This window comes from Coffea eugenioides, unplaced genomic scaffold, assembly GCF_003713205.1.
Source record: "Coffea eugenioides isolate CCC68of unplaced genomic scaffold, Ceug_1.0 ScVebR1_2633;HRSCAF=3697, whole genome shotgun sequence".
In the NCBI taxonomy this organism is placed as follows: domain Eukaryota; kingdom Viridiplantae; phylum Streptophyta; class Magnoliopsida; order Gentianales; family Rubiaceae; genus Coffea; species Coffea eugenioides.
This window is the reverse complement of record NW_020863138.1, coordinates 9,311-29,602: the sequence shown is the minus strand read 5'-3', so window position 1 is coordinate 29,602 and position 20,292 is coordinate 9,311. Positions and strand designations below refer to the sequence as shown.

Here is a 20,292-nt window from a genome sequence, read left to right as displayed (position 1 = left end):
ACTAGGAATTGAATACGTTGTTGAAAAATAATTTTCTTTAAACGTCTAAAATGAGAAGGTTTAGACAAACCTCTTATATTCCAGAAAAGTGACTTAATCATCGGATAAAAGCTAGACAGAATCATGTGATTTGGTTGTAGAAGAGCGTAGCTGCCTATCGGAAGGAGTAATAGCCTGAGGTCCCTTGTGTTTGTTGCCAACCTGGAGTGAATCATCTTGAACACCCCGGCCAGCTCCAGGAATAGATGGCAAAACCACTGCCAAGACTGCAAGCGGAGAAAGATTACCGGCAGATGAAGGTAACTCGTCACGTACATCCTCATCCAACCCCTCCTGCTGCTTATCAAGGTCAGGTTGAAAACCATCGATAGACTGAAATTCGACAGCCACGACATCTGCTTGACCCACAGACGTAGGCTTAGGGGGTTCTACAGGCTGCTCTTCTTGCACCAGCAACACAGTATGTTGATGATTATTTTCTGTCTCATCACAAGCTAGAGGAGCGCTTGGATCCGCAGCCTTAGCAACTTCAAATGGCCGCTGAGCTGGCAACTCAGAAGACTCCTTGTCATTACCAGTATCAGCAGCCTGCAACGTCGTAACCACTGCTACCATTGCAGGTTGCTGTTCTTGAGGCGAAGAAATCACCGAATGTGATATATTTTTTGAAACTAGAACCTAGCGTGTATCTATGTTTTGACCACCATCCAAAGTACATATAAGGTGTTTTAGTATTGTAATCGGTTGAGAAAAATGAGAGGACAGGTGTTTGTAAAGGCAATTTTGCCTAGATTTATGCCAGCCTTAATATGAAAGTCAGGTGTACTTGTTGTTTGTGTGATTAATAATAAACTCCACTTCTCCCACATATTTTTATATGTATCAAAATTGTTTCCGTTGTGTGCTTTTTTTTTTTGTCCCAATAAGTGGTTTCAAAGCTCTGCGTTTTGATCATGGAGCTTGTTCACGAAATTAGGGAACAAAGTTAGAAGATTTGTTATTGACAATTAGGATGGAAAATTGGTAGCTAGATGAGTGACAAAAACCCCAAGACCCGCATCATAGCAAGAATTATTAATCAAAAGGCGATCAAAACGTTTCTAAATTCGCGCCCTTCCAAATCGATTATTACACCAAGTGAATGAAGATCCAGAAAAGCCAGCATCAAATAACTCAGTAGAAGACATGAAATCCAAAAAATCAACCGCCTCAGACAATCAAAAAGGCCGTCCCCCTTTTTTTTCCCCAGCATTTATCACCACATTAAAACCCCCACAAACCAACCATGGTCCTTGAAGAGGCTTATCTCGCAACAACCCACTCCACAAATCCTTTCTCTCCTCAACCGTACACAGTGCATGAACAAAAGAGACAGAAAAAGGGACTGCATAGAAATTATGATGAACGAGAAAAGAAAAATGTTGTTCCCCCTCACCCACCAACAAAAGATGAAATGAAGCATTATAAAAAATTCAAAGAGAACCATACGTATTACACAGGACATGTTCAAAACCAAGCTTTAGCCGAAAGCTTTCAGCAAGGATGACATTAACACGAGCTTCACAAATCACTAGGAATTGAATACGTTGTTGAAAAATAATTTTCTTTAAACGTCTAAAATGAGAAGGTTTAGACAAACCTCTTATATTCCAGAAAAGTGACTTAATCATCGGATAAAAGCTAGACAGAATCATGTGATTTGGTTGTAGAAGAGCGTAGCTGCCTATCGGAAGGAGTAATAGCCTGAGGTCCCTTGTGTTTGTTGCCAACCTGGAGTGAATCATCTTGAACACCCCGGCCAGCTCCAGGAATAGATGGCAAAACCACTGCCAAGACTGCAAGCGGAGAAAGATTACCGGCAGATGAAGGTAACTCGTCACGTACATCCTCATCCAACCCCTCCTGCTGCTTATCAAGGTCAGGTTGAAAACCATCGATAGACTGAAATTCGACAGCCACGACATCTGCTTGACCCACAGACGTAGGCTTAGGGGGTTCTACAGGCTGCTCTTCTTGCACCAGCAACACAGTATGTTGATGATTATTTTCTGTCTCATCACAAGCTAGAGGAGCGCTTGGATCCGCAGCCTTAGCAACTTCAAATGGCCGCTGAGCTGGCAACTCAGAAGACTCCTTGTCATTACCAGTATCAGCAGCCTGCAACGTCGTAACCACTGCTACCATTGCAGGTTGCTGTTCTTGAGGCGAAGAAATCACCGAATGTGATATATTTTTTGAAACTAGAACCTAGCGTGTATCTATGTTTTGACCACCATCCAAGCCTAATGTGTCTTTTCTTAAAGGTTGATTAGAAGCCTCCTCCAAAGGCTGAAGATCCTTTCCCACCTGCTGCGACGGATTTCCAGCATGCACATCCATATTACAATCATTACTAGAGTGCCCCAAGTGCCAGCAGTTGGAGCAATATTGGGGCAAATTTTCAGCTTGCAACGGCTGTCAAAAACCATCATTAGAATTCTCAGTCCCAATCCAAACCCGAGAAGGTAATGGGTGGAGTAAATCTACTTCCACACAAACCCGTGCCACACTAGGCCTGGACATATTTACAGTTGCAGCATCTATAAACATTGGTTTCCCCAACGGATTCACAATGGAGAAAAGGGAATATTTATCGAATAGATGAATGGGCAAACACGGGAGAGAGAACCACATCGGAACCAATGAAGATTCTTTACTCACATGAAACGAGGTAGTCCACTTGAATACTCTCATAGGAAATTTACCAACGTACCAAATTCCCCTAGTCCAAAGGCGATGAAAATCTGATTCCGAATCACAGCGGATGAGAACATGTCGAGCATCCATGTGTCCAACAGAGCATGCATCCTTTAAATCAAGAGAAAGAATGAACTTTCTGATCTCCTCCAATTTAGGACGACCACGAGAGAATTTTCCAACCAAGGCCAGATGAAAAGGAGAAGCTAACCTATTAATATCCTCAGGTGAAAAAAACACTGTAGCTTCTCCTTTATGAGTGGAGGGGGATTTAATGGAGATTGGAGACGAAGGAGGAGGGGCAAACAATTGAGCAAAAGACTTTTTTTCCCCCATTAAGAACTTAATATTCAATGAGGCATATTAACAAACATAAAGACGGCAAAACTAAAGCTCATACGGATAATGAAATTGGATAGATAAGAATTCCCAAATTTAACCAACAACCAAACGGTGGAAAAGGGACGTGATTTTAGTTAGGTGTTGCTATAGTTGCTTCGAAGACAAGTAAAGGCTCAAACACGAAAGGAGTCTACTTAATATTCAATGAGGCATATTAACAAACATAAAGATGGCAAAACTAAAGCTCATACAGTTAATGAATTTGGAAAGATAATAATTTCCAAATTTTACCAACAACCAGAAGATAAAACAAGGTTTGAGAAAAAGAAGAAAGGGATCAATCAATACTAAGCATAAACGGTGGAAAGGGGACATGATTTTAGTTGGGTGTTGCTACCCATTTGGATGATAAACCTCGCCCTTTCCGTTTTCTTAATGCTTGGACTACTCATTCTGGCTTCTTGGAAGTCATTAGAACATCTTGGCAACAAGAGTGTGTTGGTGCTCCTATTCAAGTGCTTTGTTCCAAACTTAAACGTTTAAAGGCAGATATTAAAGTTTGGAATAAACATTATTTTGGTAATATTTTTAATAATGTGAAAAGGCTGAGGAGAAGGTCGTTATAGCTGAAAAACGGGTGGGGGAGGATATCTCGGTTGGAGCTCAGGAATCCTTACAGAAAGCCCAAGCGAAATTTCGTCAGAGCTTGCTAGTGGAAGAAAGCTTCTGGAAGCAAAAAGCAAGAGTTCGTTGGTTAGATTTAGGAGATAAAAATACTAAATTTTTTCATTCAGTGGTAAAGCAAAAGAGAATACAGTCGATTATTCACCGAGTTCAAGATGAGACAGGGAGCTGGTTATGCTCTGAAGCTGATATAGGGCATGAAGCTGTTAGGTTTTTTTCTTCCTTATTTGCTGCCGAGACTACATCTTGTTGGGATTTATCTGCCATTATCCCACAATTAATTCAGCCAGCTGGTAATGTAAAATTAGAAGAAATTCCTACAATGGAGGAGGTGCGGCAAGTGGTTTCTAATATGGATGGTGATAGTGCGGCAGGTCCTGATGGGTATACTGGAAAGTTTTTCACTTTTGCTTGGGATATAATTGGTCAAGATTTGTATAAGGCTGTTGTTAGTTTTTTTTGTGATGCTGAGTTGCCGAAACAAGTGACATCTACGCTACTGGTCTTAATTCCCAAGGTGAAGAACCCAAAGGATTTTTCTCAGTTTCGTCCAATTAGCCTATGCAATTTTATAAATAAGGTATTTTCGAAGCTTCTGGCTGATAGGTTGTCTCCGTTGCTCCTTCAAATTATATCTCCAAATAAAAGTGGATTTGTTCGTGGGAGGTTAATATCTGATAATTTCTTACTTGCTCAAGAAATTATTCTGGGTATTGGTAAGAAGAATAGGGGAGGGAATGTAGCTCTCAAATTGGATATGATTAAAGCTTATGATAGGGTTTCTTGGATGTTTTTGATCAATGTGTTACGTGCTTTTGGGTTTGGCGAAAGATGTATTGATTTGGTTTGGCGTCTTATATCTAATCCATGGTCTTCTGTTTTGATTAATGGAGTACCATGTGGTTTTTTTTCATCGTCTCGAGGCCTTCGTCAAGGGGACCCTTTGTCTCCTTCTTTGTTTATTATTGGCGCAGAGGTTCTTTCACGGCTTTTGAATCAACTTCTGCTGCATCCGCGATTTAATGGTTTCAAGGCTTCTCGAGGGTGTCCTCAAGTTAGTCATTTGGGGTATGCAGATGATATTCTTATTTTTTCTAGTGCCTCAGCAGTATCCCTGAAGCTTTTAATGGAAACGTTGGAAAGGTATGAAAGTGTTTCGGGGCAGAGGATAAATGCTTCTAAAAGTTGTTTCATGGTTCACCCGCGTCTACCTCGGCGTAGGAAGGCATTAATTCAGAATATAACGGGTTTTTCTCTCAAGGAATTTCTTGCTCGCTATCTTGGTTGTCCTCTAATGATGGGGAGACGTAAGAAGAACTATTTCCAGGATTTAGCCACGACAGTGGCTGCTAGGATTAGTTCTTGAGAAAATCGTTTGTTGACGCTAGGAGGTAAGGTTGTTCTTATTAAAAATGTGTTGTCCTCGATTCCATTGCATTTGCTAGCTACTGTGTCACCTCCAAAATCTGTTTTTGCTTATCTTGAGCGATTATTTGCTTATTTTTTTTGGGGTTCAGTAGACGATGATTTAAAATACCATTGGATTCGTTGGGAGGATCTATGTGTTCCAAAAGAGGAGGGTGGGATTGGCTTTAGGTCGCTCGAGGATGTATTTCATGCCTTCTCCATTAAGTTATGGTAGAGGTTTCGCCAAAATGCGTCTCTTTGGGCTAATTTTCTGATGGCCAAATATTGTTCAAATGCGCACCCAGGTATGGTTGTTGACTCGGCAAGGGCCTCTTATACGTGGCACAGGATGTTACATGTGCGGAAAATTGCTGAACAACATATAACCTTCATTGTTCATTCTGGGAGCTCCAATTTCTAGTTTGATAATTGGTTAGGATCAGGACCTCTGGCTTTGCGATTAGGGAGTGTTTCGGATCATAAAGTGTCTAATTTTTTTATTGATGGCGGGTGGAATTTTCGGTTACTGAGTTCGTGGGTCCCTTCATCTATCATCAATGAGATACAAACGCTCTCTCTCCCTTAAATTGAGCATGGAGTGGAAGATTTGATGATTTGGGCTCCTTCTCAATCTGGAACTTTCACACTATGCTCAGCTTTTAACCTGTTGCGATCACATATGCAACGGTCATTTATGTTTACAAAAATTTGGCATCCACGACTTCCTCTGAAGGTGTCTGTTTTTCTCCTTCGCTTGTTGAGAAATCGATTACCACTGGATTTGACAATATGCAAACTCAGTATTTCTGGACCATCGAAGTGTTTTTGTTGTGTTCAGGCAAATGTTGAATCTATGGACCATGTTTTTTGTAATGGACAGGTAGCGGTATATGTTTGGAATTTCTTTGGCTCTGCTTCAGGCGTGCTGAATTTGGGTTGTTCGGTTCGTGCATATATTGCGAGTTGGTGGTATAGCGCAAGTAGGAATGGTTTTCTTGCATTTGTACATTTTATTATACCTTCTCTGATTTGCTAGATTATTTGGAAATCCAGAAATTTAGCACGTTTCGAAGGGAAAATTCTTTCTCACGTTGCTATTTGTGAGTTTGTTTTTGAAGAGGTGAAATACCTCTTTAGGTTGCAATTCCCTGAGCAACATCGTTCTCATTTCCTACGTGGAGATATCAGGTTTCTATGATAACTGCTCTCTCTAACTCTGAACTGCTTCTTTATTATAAGATGGAGGGTGTGGTTGGAGACACCTTATGGGTGGTGTATTTAAGCTTAATACTGATGGCTGCTCAAGAGGTAACCCAGGGAGGGCAGGTGGTGGTGGGATTTTGCGTGATGATGAAGGCAATTTCTTGCTCGTTTTTTCCTCATTTTTTGGAAATGGAACCAGCATTCAAGCTGAGACGCGCGCTCTTCTCTTTGGGGTTAAGCTGTGTCTTTCTCGTGGTTATATTAACTTGCATATTGAAGTGGATTCTTTGGTTCTTGTTCACATCCTAAAACAGATATCTAGTTGTCCATGGAGTGTTCTTACAGAGGTTAAGCACCTTCTAAGGTTATCTAATTTTGTTGAAATTTCCCATTGCTTTCGAGAAACTAATCAAGTTGCTGATTGTTTATCTAACGTGGGGTGTGATTAAGGTTTCAATACAACGTATCTTCAGTTTTTAGACCTCCCTATTACAGCTCGTGGAGCGTTTCGGTTAGATAAAATAGGCCTGCCTTCAATTAGAAAATGTAAGAGCAAATGATGTAAAGGGAATACTTCCCCTATTCCTTCTCTAGCATTTGCTTCTTGGCATTATTTGGAGGTAAGGTCCATGTCCCCGTCCTGTGTTTATTTTGCTTTTCCAATAAAAGACCAAAATTTAAATTTTTTTTAAAAAAAGGATACCCTACCAAGGTTGTTAATTTTGGTGATTGGAATTGACAACAACAATCAAACAAACTTAAGTTTGTCGTTGAAGTTGAACTGGTTACAATTTGTGGAGTCCAAAAAATTAACCGAGATATATTACTGATGAATACTTTCGTCAAACAGGTTAGTTGGCATTTGATCCTATTTATCCATTGTGCATAGATTGGTTACTGACGAAAAATTTGGTGTGATGACAACTTATATTAGATATTGTTCTGGTCACATATGTTGGAGATAACCAATGTAAAGATATCTTTACTAATGCGATTTAGGACAGACTATTTATGATATCGTGCAAATTAGATGACAAAAAAAGAAAGAAAAAGAAGATAGAATTTTTTTTTTCAAATTGTGAGAAAATCAATTTTTGAGATGCTTTTCAAAAAGCTTATTTGTTATTCTCATGTGCCTCATATCTTTTAGCAAGATATTTTGGACTTTGTGATAGATATGGATCCTTATTATGGTTATGTTTCAAAATTTGGTAATACATGGAAAGTAGATTTTGATTAAGACTGGTATACAGATAATGGAGAAATTTGGAAGTAAATAGAGGGATGGGTTGGGTGGTTCGGGGGAGGGATTGTAAGTGAGAGATTCCAAATTCGAACCCTGTAATTTACACTATAAAAAAGAAGATAGAGAAATTTATGAAAATTTTGAATTAGTTAATGATTCTAGGTTGCATGCATTGTTTGGTGCAATTATTAACAAGAATTTTTGAATGAGGCAGATAAAAAAAATTGCATAAATTATGGATGCGCACAAAGATGAAATGAAGTCATTGGTGGAATTGAAGAGGTCATTGAAGACATTGGTGAGACAGAAATTGTTGATTTTTGCTATTGATAAATTATTTAAGGAGAAAAATTAATTAATGAAGTTGGTTAATACCAATTATGAAGTTGTGAGATTAAGTGAAAGTTGTATCTCTACTTTAATTAGTTGGATTGATGGCATGAACCAATCAAAACGAAAGTATAGTTATGCTAGAAATTTTGGTGCTAATAATTATGATTTTGTGCTTTTAGAAAATTTTTTTGGTGATGGAAAAATTAAATTATGGAATATTTGATGAAGAGTGCGTGAACATATTTGAGTTTTTCAACAAAGGAGATGATGCCAAGAAATTATTTGACAAGTACGAGTTCCATACAATACCTTGTGTGAAGATGAAACTTAGAGTCATTTGCAAGTTAGTGTTTGCATCATTTATACATCAATCGAATTATTCATGGAGATTCATCATTGATACATCATTTATACATCATTGATAGTATTGGAAGTAATGACAATAGAGAGGCCATGATGAAAATCAAACTAAGCTATTTTATATCCTAATTATTTTAGTTTCTTGTTTTGGCGTTACTAGATTAAAGCTTTGTTTGATAATTCAATTCAACACTTAAAATTAATAGGTTTAGATCTTAACATGTTCAAATGTATTTAATAATAAAAAATAGAACATTCAAATTAATTAAGTGGCACTAAATTTTTTTAAAAAAACTTGCTTTGAAAATAAACTATGACCTATTCATTTAATATGATACACTCAAATACATCAAATTTAGTACTTAACAATTTTAACAATTTAACAAATTCGTATTTCAGATTTCAATTTTCAAACTTTATCAAATGCACCCTAAATCTTCAAGGAGTTTACTTTTTTTTTTGGTCGATTAGAGTCCTTACACTTATTGGTTTCTTTTATATGTCCTAGTGGGTTGAATAGTCAAGTCTTGGTAAGTCTAGTCCTAGTGATAATTGGTTTAGCGAGTTTCCTTTTCTTTATAATTTGAGTCTCACTACAACAAAAATGGCCTTTAGAGGCATTTAAAGGTGTCAGTTTAAATAATCTAACCTGACACTTTATCTATCCTCACACTTAGGGCGAGTATTGTCCCTTCCAATGTGGGGATAGCCTCAAATCTTTAGCAGCATTCAAATGTGTCAGGAAAACCATGCTGCTATAGCATTCCTTCTGCCAACAAAAACTATTTTTTGTGATAATCGAAAGTGTTCGTATAGCATTAGAACATCAGTAGCGGATCAGTAGGTATCCAATTTATGAAGGCATCTTCAGTTGTCTTAATATATGGCTTTAAGGTCACGCAGCCATGTGAATTTACACTGCTTTGGACGACATGGTCATTTGTCATTAGTGTTTTCGAAGCTAAACTATACTGACACTTTTAATTGCCAGGAGTTTTTTCCCTGTTTTTTTTTTTATATGGAAGCAACCTGCAATTAGTCCTCCCTGCTGTACATTCCATCAACCAGAATCCCAAGAGACTTGTAAAATTATCCCAAAGAGCAGAATGCATATAGCAATTTAAAAGAAGAAGTCAATACTCAAATATATTTCAGTGAATTAAAAGTCGATAACAAGTACTAAAATCGCAAACAAGTGCTAAAAGCAAGTACTAAAATCCCAAACCAGTACCAAAAGATTGTCATTTACAATAACTTGAATGACTTTCTTGTGCACAAACTAAAAGACTCTCATCCCTAACAAGTTGAAAGAAGTAGAAGTAGCTTCCAAACTTTCCATTTTGTTGAGAGTCCTCAGTCATAACCATGAAGTCCCATCATTCTTCAGCTGTTTCCACCTGTGCACACAGACCAAGGCGATCATTAGATCATCATAGCTAGAACTAAAATTCCAGAAAATCTGCAATGTATTTAAGTGCATATCTCACCAAATGACAAGGCCAAGCAACTGGTGCACCAAGTGCATCTTGAATTGTTTGTTGCAAATCATATGGTCTAATCAATTGCTCACGTGGACTCATTGCAACTTGTATCTGTATTTCACACCAATTTGGCCCAAGAACTTGTCCGCCGACCTCATCCAATGGATTCAGACTCCGTAAATATCCCTTTGTCACGATTTTTGTTGGGTCAAACAAACTTTTTAGTGAAACCATATTCCCTACCTAGTAAAGATCCAACAAGTACAAGAATCAAACTCATGCCAAATTCCAGTTTACAAATGTGAAAGTTTAAAAGTTGTAAATACTTACTCGAATAGGTCGCGTGGCTCGCGATGGAGTTTGGCTTGACACATTGTTAGATGATGATGAAGGATGTCTCGGGTTGTCAATTGGAGAGCCCCTTCCATGTTGAACTAAAACCATTTTCTTCAAGCTGGCTATTTCATCATCTTGTCGCTGAAGCCTTTCCTCCAAACGGACCAATGTTGACTGTTGTTGAACACTTATACGGTAACATGTGTTACGACTAGGAATGTCTTCCCATAAGTCCGTTGGATTCACACTGTCACTAAACAAGCGAACATAACCATGTTTGTCTTGCCCAACCACCTGGGCAAATATGTCATTACGACCAACTGGATCTTGCGACTCCGATGGAAGCTGATTTTTCATCTCATTCATTTTTTCCTACATAATAAAGGAAAACACTTGTTATTGCAAAAGCCTGCCTGAAAATAATGGTAGAATTTATAGGCTTGTGTTCTCAGATCCTTACCAAATTCTCAGCAACTATGGTACTTGATGGAGTTCCATCGGCATGGATATAAAACTTATTGAACATTTCTACTCTAGTAGGAGGTCTTCCCAACTGTTTGGCCTATAAGAAATTGAATTTTTTTAATTATAGTTTTAGCATTTAGCATATAATTAAAAAACAAGCTAACATATTTTTTTAATTATAGTTTTAGCATTTAGCATATAATTAAAAAACAAGCTAACATAATGAAACATGTACGAGTAAAAAAAATTAGCAACTAAAAAATGGATGAGATATCACCAAGTGGTTCCGAAGATGGGCAAATGACTTTTTTCCAGTTGTGTGGTTCATCTTCTTCTCCCCTCTAGCTTTCTTGTTCCTCTCACTTAGTTTCTAAATTTCAAAATCAAAACCAAGATTACCGCATTGGATAAACACAACTTTATGAAGAATGTTGTAGCTGATTTGTACCTTTGCTTCTTCACTTTTCCAATAAGCCCAAAGTTTGATCCATTGCTCTTCCCGTACCCTTGTGTCCTTTTGAAACCGAACTTCAGCATTTAGCATGGCAGGATCAAAATATGTAGCCTTTAAATCTGCCTTCCAGCTTCTCCATTTTTTGCCAATAGATCTTAAGGTCCAAGCTTCTAATCCCATAGGCAAAGCAAACCTTTCCTGAAACGTAGTTAGGAACAAGAAAATCAACATAACTTCACAGTAATTTTTGTAGAAAGCATACATAATACAAATGCTACCATTACCTTTATCACTTCTAACATATCCATTTTAAGTTTCCTTGGCATCTTAAGCCAACTTTCAACATCTATTGGACAATACATACCATTCCTAGCCAAACTGTCCAAGAATTCAGAGAAAGAGGTTTTCTCACTTATTGGGATCCCATTGTCATCGAGTTTAATCTCAATCAGTGGAAGGTCCTTAGGCCGACCCCAAATTTCTTTCATAAATGTAGGGTCTCGGGTTTTCTGATGTACTTCACTTGAATCATTTGTAGTTTCTTTTCCTGTATAAAATAAGAAAAAGGTGCAAGTTATGAACATAAAAAATGCACTTCTGGAATTGGTTCAAACAGTTAGTAATACCTGCATCGTCCGAGTTGCATGACATGAAGGTGGTGTCATTGGAATGTGGACCTTGAGAATCCTGATTTGGATTTTCTTCAGTTGGTACGTGCCTTGTTCCAAGTGGAGATTGTTGAATTGGAGAGTTCTGGCACTGCTCATGCGACTGTGAACCTCCATCAACTTGTTGATTAACTTGGTCACCTGATTCCTGCATTATTCCCAATGTAGAATTCTGAATTGGAGATTGAGGTGCCCGAGCAGCTTCTCCTTGAACTTGTTCAATTACATTTTCATGGCTTGTTCCAAGTGGAGGCTGCTGCCTTGTTTCATGATATGAGGGAGGTTGCTCAATTGGTTCATCTCTCAATCCATTTGCACCGCGCTTACATTTTCGACCTCTACGGGCCATACCTGCATAATTCACCATTTATTTGATACCAGGTCCACCACCATATATATATATTTTGGGGGAAGAAAGGGCCAAATGTAAATGTGTAGCCTTTATTGAAGGGACAAATGTAAATGTAAATGTGTATATATATTTTTTGTTTACTAATACGAATCAACCAATACAGCTACTATCAAAGTTTTTGCAAATTTTATACAAATACACCCTGTTCACTTTCCTAGTCATTAGTAGCAAAACTAACTGCATAAGCAGCTACTTCAGCACCAGATCAGCTGGCATGCTCGTTTCAGATTTTTTTCTTATCTGCTTATAAATTCTCTTGAAGTTTTAAAAGAACTAACCACTAACAGCTAGTTAACAAGGAAAACACAAATCGTTCCCCTATATAGTTTAAATACAGAAAGGACATCAGCAACTTTGTCGGCCAAATAGGCCAATCATCTTCAACTTCAAAACTATCTACAGTTTGTCCCTTTCTTTGAAGGCATCTATTGTATATCAAACTCGGGCAGTTTGCTTCTAATTATATTTGAAAAACCTTTTTGCTTATAAATTAGAACTTGAAAACAGCTTTAAGAACTTGATGATTACAGTTGGGTAAATTTGACGAAACCCACAAATTAATTGTCAAAATCCTAATACTATCATCTCTATCAACAAAATATTCTCACGTCACAAGGTCTGCTCAGGTCATGTAGTTCCATTTGAGAGGTTACTGAAAAGTTCCCATGGAAAGTAAAAACAGAGCAGAACCAAAAGAAGTCCATCATTCATGGGGAAACCCCCTACTTGCTCAAATCAAGCAGTCCAGTACACAATCATTTGCTGGTGAAAAACGCTACTAACAGAATAGGCATTTTAGAACCCAATATCTACCAAGTACTAGCAAAGACACTTACAATTTTCAACAATCATACTAGAATCCAAAGCTATCCTTTTCATTTGTGACTACAAATTTCCTCATAAACAATCAGCACCAACAATTTAGACGTCCAGGATTCATGAGGAAAAAAAACTTTGGAAATTTACTCTTTAAAGTTGTAACGGAAAGCAACTGACAATACACAACACTATGTCGCATTTGACAGCTCTCATAAGCCACATTGTCCTAATCTGACAAGAAAGAAGAACATACATCATCTCTACCAGGCTTTCGACCTAATCAACTAGAAATGTGCTTCTCAGAAACGGAGAAGGAGCTTGTCAGAAATGGGAATCGAACAACCTAAATTAGACAGATGTCTACCATGCAATGCAAAATTAGACACAAAATACTGAAATTACCTCAAACTATGGCTTGAATCCCTAACTTCTCGGTTTCCCCAAGCTTAAAGATCTGAACTCCAACTTTCACCCAAGCTTTGAAGCCCTAATTCCTTATTTCTTGCCACCAAGCCAATGCAACAACCGAATTAGGGATTTATCCAAATTGGTGGTGCGAGCTCAACAAAGTTACCCAAATGGGTTCGAGTTCATGGACGGGTTTATCCAAATTGGTGGTGCGAGCTTGAAACAGAGAGAGAGGGCAAAGGGAGAGGACAACGAGAGAGGGAAAAGATGTCTGAAATGAAGGCGGTACTAATGATGCCAAAGTAAATTAGTCAAGCCTCTTGAATTTTTCAATTTGCCGCGCTAATTTTTGTGTGTTTGGGCAAAATTTTGTTAAAACTACATAACAACTAAAAATATAACAACTAAAAATGTTGTTACAGCTATATACAATATAATATAACAACTCAAAATATAACAACTAAAAATTTTGTTAAAGCTATATAACAACTAAAAATTTTGTTAAAGCTATACACAATATAGTATAACAAATTGGTGGAATTGAAGAGGTGATTGAAGGCATTGGTGAGATAGAAATTGTTGATTTTTGCTATTGATAAATTATTTAAGGAGAAAAATTAATTAATGAAGTTGGTTAATACCAATTATGAAGTTGCGAGATTAAGTGAAAATTGTACCTCTACTTTAATTAGTTGGATTGATGGCATGAACCAAACAAAACGAAAGTATAGTGATGCTGGAAATTTTGGTGCTAATAATTATGATTTTGTGCTTTAAGAAAATTTTTTTGGTGATGGAAAAATTAAATTATGGAATATTTGATGAAGAGTGCGTGAACATATTTGAGTTTTTCAACAAAGGAGATGATGCCAAGAAATTATTTGACAAGTACGAGTTCCATAGAATACCTTGTGTGAAGATGAAACTTAGAGTCATTTGCAAGTTAGAGTTTGCGTCATTTATACATCAATCGAATTATTCATGGAGATTCAAGTTCAAGATAGTATTGGAAGTAATGACCATAGAGAGGCAATGATGAAAATCAAACTAAGCTATTTTATATCCTAAATATTTTAGTTTCTTGTTTTGCCGTTACTAGATTAAAACTCTGTTCGATAATTCAATTCAACACTTAAAATTAATAGGTTTAGATCTTAACATGTTCAAATGTATTTAATAATAAAAAATAGAACATTCAAATTAATTAAGTGGCACTAAATTTTTTTAAACTTGCTTTGAAAAATAAGTGAAAAACTATTCACTTATCATTTAATGTGATATACGCTCAAATACATCAAATTTAGTACTTAACAATTTAACAATTTAACAAATTCGTATTTCAGATTTCAATTTTCAAACTTTATCAAATGCACCCTAAATCTTCAAGGAGTTTACTTTTTTTTTTTGGTCGATTAGAGTCCTTACACTTATTGGTTTCTTTTATATGTCCTAGTGGGTTGAATAGTCAAGTCTTGGTAAGTTCAGTCCTGTGATAATGAGTTTAGCGAGTTTTCCTTTTCTTTTATATTAATTTGAGTCTTCACTACAACAAAATGGTCTTTGCGGCACTTTAAAGTTCAGGTTTTAAATATCTAACTATACTTTATCTATCCTCAACTTAGGCGAGTGTAGTTGTCCCTCATCCAATGTCGGATAGCCTCAAATCTTTAGCAGCATTCAAATGTGTCAGGAAAACCATGCTGCTATAGCATTCCTTCTGCCAACAAAAACTATTTTTTGTGATAATCGAAAGTGTTCGTATAGCATTAGAACATCAGTAGCGGATCAGTAGGTATCCAATTTATGAAGGCATCTTCAGTTGTCTTAATATATGGCTTTAAGGTCACGCAGCCATGTGAATTTACACTGCTTTGGACGACATGGTCATTTGTCATTAGTGTTTTCGAAGCTAAACTATACTGACACTTTTAATTGCCAGGAGTTTTTTCCCTGTTTTTTTTTTTATATGGAAGCAACCTGCAATTAGTCCTCCCTGCTGTACATTCCATCAACCAGAATCCCAAGAGACTTGTAAAATTATCCCAAAGAGCAGAATGCATATAGCAATTTAAAAGAAGAAGTCAATACTCAAATATATTTCAGTGAATTAAAAGTCGATAACAAGTACTAAAATCGCAAACAAGTGCTAAAAGCAAGTACTAAAATCCCAAACCAGTACCAAAAGATTGTCATTTACAATAACTTGAATGACTTTCTTGTGCACAAACTAAAAGACTCTCATCCCTAACAAGTTGAAAGAAGTAGAAGTAGCTTCCAAACTTTCCATTTTGTTGAGAGTCCTCAGTCATAACCATGAAGTCCCATCATTCTTCAGCTGTTTCCACCTGTGCACACAGACCAAGGCGATCATTAGATCATCATAGCTAGAACTAAAATTCCAGAAAATCTGCAATGTATTTAAGTGCATATCTCACCAAATGACAAGGCCAAGCAACTGGTGCACCAAGTGCATCTTGAATTGTTTGTTGCAAATCATATGGTCTAATCAATTGCTCACGTGGACTCATTGCAACTTGTATCTGTATTTCACACCAATTTGGCCCAAGAACTTGTCCGCCGACCTCATCCAATGGATTCAGACTCCGTAAATATCCCTTTGTCACGATTTTTGTTGGGTCAAACAAACTTTTTAGTGAAACCATATTCCCTACCTAGTAAAGATCCAACAAGTACAAGAATCAAACTCATGCCAAATTCCAGTTTACAAATGTGAAAGTTTAAAAGTTGTAAATACTTACTCGAATAGGTCGCGTGGCTCGCGATGGAGTTTGGCTTGACACATTGTTAGATGATGATGAAGGATGTCTCGGGTTGTCAATTGGAGAGCCCCTTCCATGTTGAACTAAAACCATTTTCTTCAAGCTGGCTATTTCATCATCTTGTCGCTGAAGCCTTTCCTCCAAACGGACCAATGTTGACTGTTGTTGAACACTTATACGGTAACATGTGTTACGACTAGGAATGTCTTCCCATAAGTCCGTTGGATTCACACTGTCACTAAACAAGCGAACATAACCATGTTTGTCTTGCCCAACCACCTGGGCAAATATGTCATTACGACCAACTGGATCTTGCGACTCCGATGGAAGCTGATTTTTCATCTCATTCATTTTTTCCTACATAATAAAGGAAAACACTTGTTATTGCAAAAGCCTGCCTGAAAATAATGGTAGAATTTATAGGCTTGTGTTCTCAGATCCTTACCAAATTCTCAGCAACTATGGTACTTGATGGAGTTCCATCGGCATGGATATAAAACTTATTGAACATTTCTACTCTAGTAGGAGGTCTTCCCAACTGTTTGGCCTATAAGAAATTGAATTTTTTTAATTATAGTTTTAGCATTTAGCATATAATTAAAAAACAAGCTAACATATTTTTTTTAATTATAGTTTTAGCATTTAGCATATAATTAAAAAACAAGCTAACATAATGAAACATGTACGAGTAAAAAAAATTAGCAACTAAAAAATGGATGAGATATCACCAAGTGGTTCCGAAGATGGGCAAATGACTTTTTTCCAGTTGTGTGGTTCATCTTCTTCTCCCCTCTAGCTTTCTTGTTCCTCTCACTTAGTTTCTAAATTTCAAAATCAAAACCAAGATTACCGCATTGGATAAACACAACTTTATGAAGAATGTTGTAGCTGATTTGTACCTTTGCTTCTTCACTTTTCCAATAAGCCCAAAGTTTGATCCATTGCTCTTCCCGTACCCTTGTGTCCTTTTGAAACCGAACTTCAGCATTTAGCATGGCAGGATCAAAATATGTAGCCTTTAAATCTGCCTTCCAGCTTCTCCATTTTTTGCCAATAGATCTTAAGGTCCAAGCTTCTAATCCCATAGGCAAAGCAAACCTTTCCTGAAACGTAGTTAGGAACAAGAAAATCAACATAACTTCACAGTAATTTTTGTAGAAAGCATACATAATACAAATGCTACCATTACCTTTATCACTTCTAACATATCCATTTTAAGTTTCCTTGGCATCTTAAGCCAACTTTCAACATCTATTGGACAATACATACCATTCCTAGCCAAACTGTCCAAGAATTCAGAGAAAGAGGTTTTCTCACTTATTGGGATCCCATTGTCATCGAGTTTAATCTCAATCAGTGGAAGGTCCTTAGGCCGACCCCAAATTTCTTTCATAAATGTAGGGTCTCGGGTTTTCTGATGTACTTCACTTGAATCATTTGTAGTTTCTTTTCCTGTATAAAATAAGAAAAAGGTGCAAGTTATGAACATAAAAAATGCACTTCTGGAATTGGTTCAAACAGTTAGTAATACCTGCATCGTCCGAGTTGCATGACATGAAGGTGGTGTCATTGGAATGTGGACCTTGAGAATCCTGATTTGGATTTTCTTCAGTTGGTACGTGCCTTGTTCCAAGTGGAGATTGTTGAATTGGAGAGTTCTGGCACTGCTCATGCGACTGTGAACCTCCATCAACTTGTTGATTAACTTGGTCACCTGATTCCTGCATTATTCCCAATGTAGAATTCTGAATTGGAGATTGAGGTGCCCGAGCAGCTTCTCCTTGAACTTGTTCAATTACATTTTCATGGCTTGTTCCAAGTGGAGGCTGCTGCCTTGTTTCATGATATGAGGGAGGTTGCTCAATTGGTTCATCTCTCAATCCATTTGCACCGCGCTTACATTTTCGACCTCTACGGGCCATACCTGCATAATTCACCATTTATTTGATACCAGGTCCACCACCATATATATATATTTTGGGGGAAGAAAGGGCCAAATGTAAATGTGTAGCCTTTATTGAAGGGACAAATGTAAATGTAAATGTGTATATATATTTTTTGTTTACTAATACGAATCAACCAATACAGCTACTATCAAAGTTTTTGCAAATTTTATACAAATACACCCTGTTCACTTTCCTAGTCATTAGTAGCAAAACTAACTGCATAAGCAGCTACTTCAGCACCAGATCAGCTGGCATGCTCGTTTCAGATTTTTTTCTTATCTGCTTATAAATTCTCTTGAAGTTTTAAAAGAACTAACCACTAACAGCTAGTTAACAAGGAAAACACAAATCGTTCCCCTATATAGTTTAAATACAGAAAGGACATCAGCAACTTTGTCGGCCAAATAGGCCAATCATCTTCAACTTCAAAACTATCTACAGTTTGTCCCTTTCTTTGAAGGCATCTATTGTATATCAAACTCGGGCAGTTTGCTTCTAATTATATTTGAAAAACCTTTTTGCTTATAAATTAGAACTTGAAAACAGCTTTAAGAACTTGATGATTACAGTTGGGTAAATTTGACGAAACCCACAAATTAATTGTCAAAATCCTAATACTATCATCTCTATCAACAAAATATTCTCACGTCACAAGGTCTGCTCAGGTCATGTAGTTCCATTTGAGAGGTTACTGAAAAGTTCCCATGGAAAGTAAAAACAGAGCAGAACCAAAAGAAGTCCATCATTCATGGGGAAACCCCCTACTTGCTCAAATCAAGCAGTCCAGTACACAATCATTTGCTGGTGAAAAACGCTACTAACAGAATAGGCATTTTAGAACCCAATATCTACCAAGTACTAGCAAAGACACTTACAATTTTCAACAATCATACTAGAATCCAAAGCTATCCTTTTCATTTGTGACTACAAATTTCCTCATAAACAATCAGCACCAACAATTTAGACGTCCAGGATTCATGAGGAAAAAAAACTTTGGAAATTTACTCTTTAAAGTTGTAACGGAAAGCAACTGACAATACACAACACTATGTCGCATTTGACAGCTCTCATAAGCCACATTGTCCTAATCTGACAAGAAAGAAGAACATACATCATCTCTACCAGGCTTTCGACCTAATCAACTAGAAATGTGCTTCTCAGAAACGGAGAAGGAGCTTGTCAGAAATGGGAATCGAACAACCTAAATTAGACAGATGTCTACCATGCAATGCAAAATTAGACACAAAATACTGAAATTACCTCAAACTATGGCTTGAATCCCTAACTTCTCGGTTTCCCCAAGCTTAAAGATCTGAACTCCAACTTTCACCCAAGCTTTGAAGCCCTAATTCCTTATTTCTTGCCACCAAGCCAATGCAACAACCGAATTAGGGATTTATCCAAATTGGTGGTGCGAGCTCAACAAAGTTACCCAAATGGGTTCGAGTTCATGGACGGGTTTATCCAAATTGGTGGTGCGAGCTTGAAACAGAGAGAGAGGGCAAAGGGAGAGGACAACGAGAGAGGGAAAAGATGTCTGAAATGAAGGCGGTACTAATGATGCCAAAGTAAATTAGTCAAGCCTCTTGAATTTTTCAATTTGCCGCGCTAATTTTTGTGTGTTTGGGCAAAATTTTGTTAAAACTACATAACAACTAAAAATATAACAACTAAAAATGTTGTTACAGCTATATACAATATAATATAACAACTCAAAATATAACAACTAAAAATTTTGTTAAAGCTATATAACAACTAAAAATTTTGTTAAAGCTATACACAATATAGTATAACAACTAAAAATATCTTAAATTAAAAATTTTGAGAAGCTAACAAAAAACATGAATTTAATCAAAATGTTTTCGGTACTCAATTTATTTTATGCTGCTAGCAATTATGTACGGCTTGTAGTCTAACAAGCCATTAGAAGGATCGAATTAGTTTATGGAACATGAAAATGAACTTGTGAATACATGAACTTTTCACTGATAAACGTTAGGATTAGAATTGATTGAACATATATATATTCAATATTTTCAATTCCAAAGTAATTGCTGTTCAACTTTGTATTTATTATAAGCTATTAAACACGTAGAAGATCTTAAAATTGAACTTTTCACTGACAAACCTTAGGCTTACACTTAAAATTGAATGAACATATATATATATATATATATATTCAATGTTTTCAATTCCAAAGCAGATTGCCGTG

General features: G+C 36.9%; 2 protein-coding genes across 2 annotated transcripts; both read right to left on the bottom strand.

The window, feature by feature from the left end:
* Positions 1-9,687: 9,687 nt before the first annotated feature.
* LOC113757026 lies at positions 9,688-12,064 on the bottom strand. Its single transcript, XM_027300443.1, has 7 exons — positions 11,674-12,064; positions 11,332-11,594; positions 11,042-11,245; positions 10,589-10,690; positions 10,123-10,500; positions 9,799-10,035; positions 9,688-9,708 (listed from the first exon to the last, which is right to left on the bottom strand). The coding sequence occupies exons 1-7, from the start codon at positions 12,062-12,064 to the stop codon at positions 9,688-9,690; spliced, it is 1,596 nt and encodes a 531-aa protein (XP_027156244.1).
* Positions 12,065-15,678: 3,614 nt separating this feature from the next.
* Positions 15,679-18,056, bottom strand: LOC113757025. Its single transcript, XM_027300442.1, has 7 exons — positions 17,666-18,056; positions 17,324-17,586; positions 17,034-17,237; positions 16,580-16,681; positions 16,114-16,491; positions 15,790-16,026; positions 15,679-15,699 (listed from the first exon to the last, which is right to left on the bottom strand). The coding sequence occupies exons 1-7, from the start codon at positions 18,054-18,056 to the stop codon at positions 15,679-15,681; spliced, it is 1,596 nt and encodes a 531-aa protein (XP_027156243.1).
* Between the last annotated feature and the right edge of the window lie 2,236 nt (positions 18,057-20,292).